The sequence below is a fragment of the Neophocaena asiaeorientalis genome, unplaced genomic scaffold, assembly GCF_003031525.2.
Source record: "Neophocaena asiaeorientalis asiaeorientalis breed wild unplaced genomic scaffold, Neophocaena_asiaeorientalis_V1.1 scaffold249, whole genome shotgun sequence".
Lineage (NCBI taxonomy): Eukaryota > Metazoa > Chordata > Mammalia > Artiodactyla > Phocoenidae > Neophocaena > Neophocaena asiaeorientalis.
This window is the reverse complement of record NW_020172625.1, coordinates 5,808,928-5,821,338: the sequence shown is the minus strand read 5'-3', so window position 1 is coordinate 5,821,338 and position 12,411 is coordinate 5,808,928. Positions and strand designations below refer to the sequence as shown.

Below are 12,411 nucleotides of genomic sequence, written 5' to 3'. Positions count from 1 at the left end.
TATCCACTTTGTGATTCAACTTAATTAAAAATAGTGATCTTTAAGAAGAATACTGAGAAAAGTTGTTTACCAAAGTAAAATCATCAGAAGAGGATAAAGGAATTTTCTAATGATATTCCGTGTTATTTTAGATTCTAAAGTATCTTAAATTTCTTAAGAATTGGAATTTTTTTAGAGGTTAAACAACTAGGAAATGGAGCCTATCCTTAGTTAAAGATGATAGGAATCCTACTCTTTATATTTTTATCATTAAAACCCTCCCACTCTGCTCTTGAAGTTCTTTATTTTAAAAAAGGGGGGAAGACTCTGTTAGAGATACTATCAGATTTTACTTTGCACATACAGAGTACTGCTATAAAAAAACCTCCATGAGTTAAATATGCTGCTTCATTATGGTAACATTTTGTTAAAATTAACACATCACTAGGAAGAACATTTCTACACTGTAGAGTGATAGTTCTTTTTGGTGCAACTTTTCGCTTATCATGTGGGCAAGGACAAATCTCCTGCTCTTCACACCTCAGTTTTCTCCCAGGTAAGAGCAAAACTTCTACATACAAGTAAAACTTCAGATACACTGGGCAGAAAAGACAGTAATGTGGATACACGCATCTGTCTCTGTAATGGCTCCATAGCATATATGCATAAATACATCTGGTTAGTTAATGTGGGCAGGGAGGATGTTTCCTGCATTTGGGATCTCCCAAAGACTTTGGTCCCCATATTTACCACCCTAAAATTAAGAACTTAATAAAATCCAGAGTTAGACAAAAGTTGTTGCTATTCTGCTTAAGGGGATCATCTTCTTGTCAGAAAACCGTGGTTTCATCATCTCTAAAATGAAGATCATAATTTCTTACTGCTATAGAGATGTGTAGGTTCAAATGAAATATTTCCACTGCATAAATTCTAACACACTGTGACATGGTGATTATTACTTCCCAAGAGAGCAACCCTCATGCTTATACCATTTTCTACCACCTGGTATCCTGGTGGTGGTCTGAGGTATTTGGGGTAAAAGGAGACAGAGAAATTGAAGATGAAAGATATTTAATAGCAAGAAAAAAAATTAAAACACCAAGTGAAGTCAGCTTAACTCTCTTTTCTCCATCCTTAGTGGGAAAAGTATACAATTATTTTAAGGTTTTTTTTAAGTATAATTAACATACAACATTATATTAGCCTTAGGTGTACAGCATAATGATTCAATATTTGTATATATTGTGAAATGAACACCACAGTAAGTCTAGTTAACATCCATTCAATTCTTTTCTTGTAGAAAGAGAATGTTGCAAAGCTGGGAATCAGAGAAAGCATTAGAGAGGATTATTTCTTACATAAAATTCACTGGAGCCAGATGACAAAGCATTGCTTCCACTGATCAAGTGTGGATATTGAGTTTTTGTGGGGACCCTTCGCTGTAACAGTCATCATTTTGATAGGATGTTCTGTGAACTAATGTGGAGGGACCATGAAAAGGAATGAGAACTGGATTCTCATTTATCCCAGCTCTGGACCGTGTGGTTTTGCATAAGTCACTCCATTTGTCTAAGTCTCAGATTCAACTGTCGTGTCCTGGGGAAGGGAAGAGGGTGAGACAAGTCTCCTGAGTTCTGACTGCTTTAATACTTTAAGGACAGTGGTGCCATTGACATATAGGGACACCCTCTCATCAAACCCACACTCCCCAGAAGGAATAAATAGCTTTATTTAAACCTAAGAAGAACTATTCTACCCTCCCACAGATTCTTCTCATCTTTTCAGAAATTTCTTCTTTTCCTTCATAGTCATGGAGCTCTTCTGCCTCCACAACACCTCTAAAACAGTGACCCCTCTGGGGAATCTGGCGAACATCATGAAACTTATCTCTAGAAAAATGTGCACATACCCAACTGTTGTATTCAAGTCCAGCGGTTCAGGTTACATCCCCAGTAGGTGGGGTAGATCTGCCTTCTGTGCAGTGTGCAAAGACTGTTTATGCCACCGACCAGTTTCACCCTGAACAGGTGGAGCAGACTTAGGTGAGGTGCAGGGTTCAGACACAGTCATTAGATTTCATCCTACAAAAACTGTCTCCCGTACACTTTCTGCATGCCCACTTCCTGAAATTAAAGTTCAAATAGCAATGCCTTATACTTTTGACCAAACCTGGACCTAGGGAAGATTTGAAATTCAGGAATTCTTATCCATTAACTAGAAGGAAGGTCTCAACCCCCTATATGTTAATCAGTTTGTTTGTTTGTTTGGGGTTAAAAAAAAAAAAAAAACCCTATTAAAGAGTCTAGTTTCCTCTCCTCGTGACCATAATAATATGTAGCGTATTTATAATAAACCATCAGAACCACTGGCTGCTCAGTCACCTTGGACAAGGGACTTAACCTCTCTGTGCCTCAGTTTCCTCATTTGTAAAATGTGATAAAAGATAGTATCAATGTCACATGGTTATTTTAAGGACTAAATGAGATCAACTATAAGCAAGCTGCATGGTTCACAGATAGTATGTAAGTGCTGTCGTAGTTGCTGTGGACAGAAGTTTTGTTTCGGCAGGGAAATGTTTATCCAAGAAATGGGTATATTTGAGCTAATCAACTGATGAATGATAACTATTTCAAAAGATGGAAGTTAGGGGTTTAGGGAGGTGGAGTATGACATTCCAAGAGATGGGGGCAATGATATAGACGTAAGAAAGTATAAGGTATACGCAGGCTATGAATAATAGTTAGCTTTGGCTGGATCCTGGATTTGAGAAGTGAGGAAATGAGGTCACACTGGTCACTTTCACTAAAGCTCGTGGAAAAAAATACATATACATGTAATATGTATAGAATGTATGTGTATATGTATATGCATGTATACATATATATTTTTAAGCCATATGACTGGGGGAGGCAGCCCATCTGTTTTCTGGGCTTCAGTTTTCTTGTCTCTGAAATGAGGAGGTGGGACTGGCTGGTCGTTAAGTTCCCTTCAGTATAATATTCTTTGACTCTAAAAGAGAAAAACAAAGGTTCCTTCTGATGTCTTCTGCCTTCCATTGCTCTGTCCCGTGCAACAGTTTTAAGGACTCTTTAGATGTTCTGCCGCTACTCTAAGTGAATAAATAGACGGATTTCTACAAGTCTTGCAGATTCAATAAGTTCTATGGTAATTAAATTTAGGGTGATATTCCAATCCCAAAGCTGTGAAGCATACACTGTTTAGAAAGCCTGCATCCAGGGGTCAGCATTCCCATCAGGCTTTCCGTTTCTAGCATAACAATAACAAAACTGCATCATCAACAAGGGGAATTTGTCTTTCTACTGTAACAGTACCAGGTTACTAAATAAAAGCTTAGAAGAGGGGGCTTCCCTGGTGGTGCAGTGGTTGAGAGTCCACCTGCCGATGCAGGGCACATGGGTTCGTGCCCCGGTCCGGGAAGATCCCACATGCCGCGGAGCGGCTGGGCTTGTGAGCCATGGCCGCTGAGCCTGGCGCGTCCGGAGCCTGTGCTCCGCAACGGGAGGGGCCACAGCAGTGAGGGGCCCGCATAGGGCCAAAAAAAAAAAAAAGCTTAGAAGAGGGAAGGCTTACACAGGCCTATTTTACACGTTAATAATTGAAATATTACCTGAAAGAAGTCACTCCTGGTCACTCTCACTTTACTAGTGCTATTAAGATACAGATTTAGGAAAAAGAAAAAACCAGCCATGTTGACTCATAGATAGGGTCTATGGAGCACAAGCACTGATTGAGAGATTAGTGAAAACTGCCAAGGGTCATTTACATTGATTTTCATTGTTTGCTCACTGAAATCTAAAGAGACTGTGTCATGATTAATGATGGGATGTTTATGCCTGAAGCCTGCTTATTCTTCGTTCAGGACACTAGGTGTCACATTAGAATTCCTAGTAGGTGGGCCTAGGGATTCATCAGTTTAATCTTAAACAACACAGTCTGTCCAGTCAGGACTTAAGGGGTCCTAGTTCAGATGATGTGGCCATGTGGTCTGAGCCTCCTTGTTCCCCTTCATATTTGGTTAGGAATTTGTTTTATATTTAAATTTTCTATACTTTCTTAAAGTATAACATACATGCTGGGAGTTCTTAAATCGTAAGTGTGTAGTTCAGTGAATCATCACAAAGTTAACATACCTGTGTAACCACTGCCCATGTAAAACTTGGCACTCCCGGAGCCCTGCTCAGGTTTCCTCACATGGTATATACACTGTAAAATAATGCAAGAGTCAAAATTATAAAAAACGGTTCAATAGATCATCCAAGTGTTTAAATTCCAAATCGATACTCAAGAAACATAGCTTTCTCATGGAATAGTTTTGTACTTCAACCTACATGTATATTGAGTATGTACTGTATGCCAGATGCAAAGAAGGGAAAAGGCAAATAACACATGGTCTTGGCCCTTTAGCAAGCAGTTTCCTTGCGGGATTCCTGTGAGAGACCAGATTATTGCAATCCATTTTAGCCATTTATAGTTTGCTGGCATACACTACAGGTCCAACACCCAGAAATTTCAAGGATTGTCCATCGGACTAATGGTCTATAATAAGAAGAGAGGTTTTGATGTTTCTCCTCACTCATCAAGTTGCAAGTCGATGTATTAGTTAGGACTCTTGGGTTACACATAACAGGAACCAACTCACACCAGGTAAAGCAAAAAGAAAATAATAAAATAAACGAATGGAGAGAAATCTCATCTAAGGTAAAAAATTCAGCCCCCATTCAGGAAACACTAGGACAAGGAATTAGGAAGCCTTCAGAATTCTCCATCTCACAAGTTTATCTCTCTTTATGGATCTACTTTATTCTTCTCCCTCTCTGAACACCAGTTTTCTCTGCTTCCCTGAAATATGGGTAGCTCTTAGCTCCTTAGGTCACTCATAGTTTATGCTACATTTAGAAAGTAACTTGCTGGCTCCCCGTCTGATTCCAAATTCCAACCCCAGTTAAACCAAATGTCCACTTCCACTTTAGTCAGCCATTCCCTGAGAAAACATGCCATACAGCGTGGATGCCAGCATGGAGTAAGGATGGTGAGAGAGGGCTGTGACCTGAACGGATATCTCCAATTCAGTATTAGAAATCTAGGCCAAGTGTCTAGGTTTAGCTGAACAAAAACCCAAAAAAGAAGTGAGTGGGGAATTTCCTGGCGGTCCAGTGGTTAGGACTCTGTGCTTCCACTGCAGGGGTCACGGGTTCGACCCCTGGTCGGGGAGCTAAAATCCCGCATGCCGCACAGCCAAAAACAAACAAAGAAGTGAGTGGACAAAAGAAATAGATGTATGTAACCTCACTTAATGTGTCCTGTCTTTATCAGTGCTTCTGAAGTTTCTTCCACTTTGATCAAGCCATTGTTCACTTCCTGCTTCAGGTTGGAGGGCACCTTGATGGCCTGGAAGCCCACATGAACACAATCCTTAGTTTTCACCTCTGCATGTTCCATTCTTCCAACATCAAATGTACCAGCTATAAAATTGTGGATTTTCTCATAAAACGACCCTCTGGAAAGAAGCATAGGATTATTATCTCTTCTCCAACAGCTGCTTTTTAGTCTTGTAAGACCCCTGTAGGTATAAGCTAAAGCTTCCTTCTTGCGAGAAATGTTTATCGTAAGAGAGAGATGAGTGTGAAAATGCCTTTTTATAGACCGTCTGTCTACTCCTGCTATGGAGATTATTTAAACATGAAGAAATTTCATGATGATTTGAAATCGACTACCCACTCCATCTCCAAGTGCTTCTGGATCACCACCCCAGCTGTTTAAAAAGTTGTTGAGCCATTAACTGCTGCTGAGGTGAGCTCCCTTTGACTTGGGGGTCCTCCACCTGCAGTACGTAATATTAATGAGCAGTAAGTGACTGCCTGATGCTCCCTCCAAGAGGCCCTTCTGGGCTCTGACAAGTGCTGCCGCTGCTTCCTCATGGCCTCCTGGCCCATGGTGCCTCCAGAGTGCTGGATGCCCCTGTCAGCACTTCTATTCCCACAGCTAATTGGATGCCTTGAAATCAGCCCCTCCTGAGAGCACAGAGGTTGGCGAAGCTCTTCTGTCTTTTTCGGTGTTCTTTGCTCAAGTGGTCCCAATGCTCTATAAGAAAAAGCATTGGTCACCATTCAACCCAGTCTACAGATGAGCAAGAGGGACAGGACTGAAATCCCCTAAAAGAGGGAACTAGATCCTGAACCAGACTTCCTTAAACCTAGTTTGGGGAAGGAAAGAAGCAGGAGTCCATATTTACTTTCCCAAACCAAACCCGTGGTTAAATATTTCCAATAAATGAACTACGGAATGATTTTGGCCATCCTCATACATTTAATTTTTCAACCACCCATTCTCTAAAGGAGCAGAAAACTGCTTTAAGAATTGTAATACATAGAATTCTACTTTATGAATCACAGTTTACTAAATGAGCAACTTACTTTAATTGCTACAAGAAAATGAAAATCGATAATGATGTTGCTTTTCATTTCAATAAAAGTAAATGGCTGATTTTCCCCATGCATTAACCCGCAATACACAGAGACTCAATTTTGGGTGCTTGGTTAGCTGCTAAGCTGGTTTCTTGCCCTCCATGTTATTTGGCTGAACAAGCAGGACCTTGACTGTTTCTCTCCTTGAGGGAAGCATTATGTGGGAATGATACATGACATCTAACACAGATATTGCCAGGATGGGCCAGGCACTCCATAGATAGTGTTGACTCATCTAACCCTTACAACAACCCTCTGAGATAGGGACTATCATAATTGACATATGACAGATAAGGAAGCTGAGAGGTTAAGTGACTTGCCCAAGATCACACAGCTGTAAATAGCAAGTCTGGGAGTCAGACCCAGACAGGCTTGAAAGCCCATATTTTTATCACTAGACTAATTCTCTTTATATAGTATTTGTGTCTCATAGGGAACTCAGGAAATTTCATTATTTGTCTCTCACCAAACTAACAGAACCAAGCAAATGAAACCTTCCCTCTCTTGATATGATAACTTTTTTTTTTTTTTTTGCGGTACGCAGGCCTCTCACTGTTGCGGCCTCTCCCGTTGCGGAGCACAGGCTCCAGACGCGCAGGCTCAGCGGCCACGGCTCACGGGCCCAGCCGCTCTGCGGCATGTGGGATCTTCCCAAACCGGGGCACGAACCCGTGTCCCCTGCATCGGCAGGCGGACTTTCAACCACTGCGCCACCCGGGAAGCCTATGATAACTTTTTTATCGGCCTCCTGAAAAGAAGCTAACTTGACACCCCGTTACCGGGACTATTTCTAATATGATAAAGAATTTACTCGTCAAAGAATTTACTTTGAAAAACAGTTGTAAATTTATGAGATTCGAACCTCTTAAACGGTGTTTCTCAAAGTCTGTTCTATGGACCCAGTGCACCAGCATCCTCAGGATATTTGTTTCAAACATGAAATCTGAGCCCCACACCTAGATTTCGTGAAACAGAATCCCTAGGAATGGATCCCGTAATCTGCATGTTTAGGAAGCACTCCAATAGTCCTGTGCACACCAAAGACTGACAAGCCTTACAGAGCTGCATCCGGATGTTTTAGGAGCTCCACACATCATCAATTCAACTGCAGATGATGAGAGAAAGCTTTCAAAGTCTCTCTGCATTCAGTAGCTATTTCAGGGAGAATTGTAATGTGCAAGAAGTGTTCCGAAATTGTTGCAGTCTCCTTCTGTGTGAACCAGCTGGTTAAGAAAGCTTGAATAATTTCCCAAGGGACTCTAGTTAAAGTGGACACTTGTACACTCTTTACCTATGAAAATATAGAAAAGACACGGCTTTCCACCCTGGACTCAAAGAGAATCTTTCAGAATGGGATTCTGATAATTTTTCTCAAAACCCTACGAAAGACCTTAGCAGAGACTATGAGACCTAGCATAATCTGACCAAGCAGCCTCCCCAGCTTTATCCTTGAACATGCTCACCCACGGCTCCAGCGACAATGAACTTCCTTCAGTTCTAATAGCACCGATGATCCTGGAACATATTATGTACCCCCAGCCCCAGCGTCTAGTTAGCTCTCCCTCTCCCTTCAGAGCCCAGCTTAAATGGTCCTTTCTCAGAAGTGCCTGCCTTGAAGCAGTCAGAGCATTCTATTATCTACCACTTGTCCTAGCATCATTCCTCCATGGCACTCACCAGTTTTTCGGTCTCCTTTCGACTGTGTGGTCACTTTATTCATCTGTCTTCTCCCATAGTTCATAAGCAACAACAGTACTGTTTTGTGAATTCTGGTGTCTAGTAGAAGTGTCTGCTACCAGTTTAAATACCTCATAATGTTGGAGAGAAAGTCTTGATTCTCAGTCTAAAATTTAACATCCATTCTATAAAGATTTCATGATTTTGTTTTCATTTCTATCCCTATCATTAAATAGCAGTGGAACTAGAAAGTCTGACCCCCAGACTTATGTGTTCTAGATCCCTTTAATGAATATGTCAACACGTCTAATCCTTATGGTACTTTTGAAGTTGCTTATAGTGTGGTTATATAGTCATTAGTTGTTAAAAGGAAAGTTAATAAAAGAGTGGAAATTTCTGATTTTGAAAAGCCACAAAGTAACTAATTATCTATTTCCTCCTTTACTTCAAAGGCTGAAATGGTTTCTTATTATTGAATAGGGTAGGGAGCGCAGTGAGCCTAATTGGTGATTAGATGGGTTTTACTTAATTTTATCATCACTTTCAAGTGTACCCTTGGTCAGCTGTATGAACTATCAAGCTTATCGTTTGTAAAAGTATTATCTATATGAGAACATTTCTTATTCCCACAGTAATTTGATCACAATGACATTTGGTTTCAAGCAATTTTGACACTAAATGATGGATTCTAAGTGTTCCAAAATTATAAGTGTGTCAAAAGCTAGAACTGTTCAGAACCTAAGACCTAATAGCATTTAACAAACTGTGGATATTTTAAATTATTAAAACACTGTCTTCTGGGTATTTAAACTCAAAAAATTACATTCTACATGATACTTATATATCAAAACCTAACAATTATAAGTGGATATTCTCCCATGAGTTTTTGAAACACCTCCTTAAGGAAGCTGAGTGCCAGTGACTTCCCAAATTCTCCCTTGATTAAATATAGGTTTCATTTTACTCATTACGGTGGGAAAGGATTAGAGAGCTACCGGCAAGCTAGTGACCTTGACAGAAAAGCCGTCCACATCGTTGTGAATTACACCTCACATGATTTAGGTTACACCTTCCTAACACTGTCACCTTCCAAAACTAAAAATTCTGATATTCACATCATAAAAAATCTATGGGAAATGATAGATAATAATATTAGCTAACAATTGTATTTCATGCCTACAGTATTCTTAACACTTCCATACAAATTTCCTCACTCGGTTTACACAACAACGCAATGAAGTACGTGCTATGAGTAAGCCCATTTTACAAATGAGAAAACTGAGACATAGAGGATGGCACAGCCACACGGCCATTTAGCTATTTTAGAACCAGGATTCCGACTCAGTCAGCCTGCCGAGAGAGCACCCCTCCTAACGATTAAACTAAACTACCTCCCATACCTACTTTATATAAGAACAGTGAATTAGGAAGCTTGGTCCTGCTTTCTTTCCTTCTCTTTATTTTCTCGTTAGAGAGTCAGGGAGGGAGGTGTTTTGTTTTGTTGTGTTCTAAAGGAGAAGCTGAAAGTGAGCCTTCTTTCTTTTTGAACATCTTTTTCCAAAGCCAGTTCCCTTCATCTGAGGCCAGGAAGGACACTGATTCAGGAGACAGAGCACTAATGAGCTTCCCCCTTTGTCTCCTTCCCTGTCTCTCCACTCTGCAGTTAATAGCCAAGATACCAACCATCACGGCAGTTTGCAACTTGCACGGGGAGAAACTGCAGGTATTTAAGCAATCGCATCCAGACATAGTGAATACACTCTTTCCTCCGTTATACAAGGAGCTCTTTAATCCTGACTGTGCCACCGTCTGCAAGTGAAGGTGACGAGCGAACTGTCTCATAGTCATGGAATGCAGCACCATTAAGACAAAAGCAATGTGTTCATGAAGACTTAAGGAAAATGTCACTACTGCAACTTTAGGAATGTCCTGCACTTAATACAATTATTTTTCACCGCTACAGTTTGAAGAATGTAAATATGCACCTGAGTGGGGCTCTTTTATTTGTTTGTTTGTTTTTGAAATGACCATAAATATACAAATATAGGACACTGGGTGTTATCTTTTTTTTAATTTTATTCAGGTATGTTTGGGGAGACAACTGTTTATAGAATTTTATTGTAGATATATACGAGAACAGAGCAGTACTTTACATGATTACTTTTCCTGTTGATTGTTCAAATATAATTTAAGAAAATTCCACTTAATAGGCTTAACGATTTCTATGTTTTTAGATAGTTGATGCATGTATAAATTTGTAGCTGTCTTGGAAAGCACTGTGCATGTATGTAATGAGTATATAATATCTGAGAATATTATATATGACTATTACTTATACATGCACATGCACTGTGGCTTAAAATACCATACCTACTAGCAAAGGAGGTTCAGTCAGGCACTATTATGTTATTTACCTTGTGTTATATGTTACCTTTATGTTAGACAATCAGGATTTTGTTTTCCCAGCCAGAGTTTTCATCTATAGTTAATAGCAGAATGGTACCAATTCAGAAATGTCTACAAAGGAATAAATATAATGCATGACCTCTGTATAAAAACTCTGTTTCGATCAATGACATCAAAGCCTTGTCAAGATGGTACATATTGGAAAAAAAAAATAAGTATTTGGAGCCATTTTCCTGTTTTAAGAATTAGGCCACAGATAACATTGTGGAGTCCAGGGCTTTTTTGACCAAACAATAGATATTTCCACCAGGACACATAAAACAGTTTTTTTTTCTTTGGATTTCAAGTTGTGAAAGAACCTTCATTTTGGTGCTTATTGTATCTTTAACAGAGAAATACAGTCTGTAGATTATGACCACCAGCAATTTTTGCTAATAAAATTAGAGGAAAAGAGTAGGTCAGAGCCCAGGGTCCTAATGCCATTTCATGTAAACATTTTTCTCTCTAACCATTTTTTTTTTCAAAGAAGAGGAAGAAAGAGAATATACAAAGTAAAGAAGTAGTTCTTTATGTTCATTCTCTTGAATAAGAAGTTTGTTAGAAAATGCAGCAATAAAGGGGGAGGCAGGACTTTCTACATCCCTCTAGTCTGGGGTCTCTAATTTTTTCAACTCCAAAATGCTGTATTATAAAAATATAGCAAAACCTTGATAGATTAGAATAAAAGATCTGGGTTATTCTACAGAACTAATACACCTCAAAGCCAAAACTCTTTCCTGTGCTGTTTGAAATTGCATCATCCATCTAGCCGGGGATTATTTTTTTAGCAACTTTTAAAAGTACAGAATGCAAGAGGTGAGATCACGATTAGACAATTTGGATTTCCTAGTACTTCCTCACTTCTCCACTTGCTGACCAATCAAAGCGATCACCAGAAAAGCATAAATTCCAGGGAGTTTGTTCTGCCTGTGTTCTGGAGGCCTTATGCCTTTGGTCTCATTTGATCCAAAATAAGATTTTTTAAAAGGGAGCTAGAGAAGAGCTTAGTGTATAAGACAATGAAAATTATGATCTCCTATAAGTGTAGCCTGGCCATCAACTCATGAAGACCTGCCCTTTTCTCCTTGTCCAACACACACACACACAAATGCACACCTGCTTTGTGAAGTTTCCATCAGTGGAAACTTTGATTTTTTTTTTTTTTTTATCTCTTATGCTTTCCTGAAGTTAGATGGTTGAGAGCCATCTCCATGATGCCACAGAACTGCAAACTGATGATCAAACAGTAGTGTTAGTCTTTGCTTTTAGCAAACAGAGTCTTTGCCCACATCATGATTGATGAATTCCTAACCAATAGGGAAAAACAGAAAGGCTTTAAAATAATGAATCTCTTTCTCAAATACCGTTATATTCAATTAATTTAACTACATTGAACCAAATTACCTTCAGTGTCTAAGAAGACAGCTGTAGACTGCTTATTATGCTGCTACAGGGACTCAATTCTTTTTGGTGTAAATGTCACTCCTGCTAGCTCTTTGTATAAAGAATTAATTCCAAGAGTCATATTTCCTTCTAATGGAAAGATTACTTTACTGATTGCTAGGAAAACAGGGTAATGGAAGGCACTCAATTCAACCAAACCGTTTCCAAATGCAATGTATGTTTTATGATTGGCTTGTGATAGGCGATGCTTAATGTGTCTACTTGGTGTTTCCCTTTGAGCTTTGAACTTATGTCAAACTTTGTTTTCATTGTTCTGTTGGCTTAGTGTTTCCAATTGTCAGCCTGTAATTCCTGCTCAGTTGCAAAGGGAACCATTTGTTTCCTCCAGTTTACCTTAGAGGATTTAAATTGGCTCAATTGA

The 12,411-nt window shown here is 39.4% G+C and overlaps 1 protein-coding gene and 1 long non-coding RNA gene across 2 annotated transcripts in view; one reads left to right on the top strand and one right to left on the bottom strand.

Moving 5' to 3' along the window:
• Positions 1-10,650, top strand: part of RORB (RAR related orphan receptor B) — a 181,720-nt gene extending 171,070 nt beyond the window's left edge. The window contains exon 10 of the mRNA XM_024738998.1: positions 9,805-10,650. Within this exon, the coding sequence (XP_024594766.1) occupies positions 9,805-9,960 (156 nt within the window). The 3' untranslated portion in view covers positions 9,961-10,650. The remainder of the gene's footprint in view (positions 1-9,804) is intronic.
• On the bottom strand, positions 1,112-5,489 carry LOC112395673 (uncharacterized). Its single transcript, XR_003002421.1, has 4 exons — positions 5,291-5,489; positions 4,131-4,203; positions 1,889-1,998; positions 1,112-1,575 (listed from the first exon to the last, which is right to left on the bottom strand). It is a non-coding gene; the product is annotated as an uncharacterized LOC112395673 (long non-coding RNA).
• Positions 10,651-12,411: the final 1,761 nt, after the last annotated feature.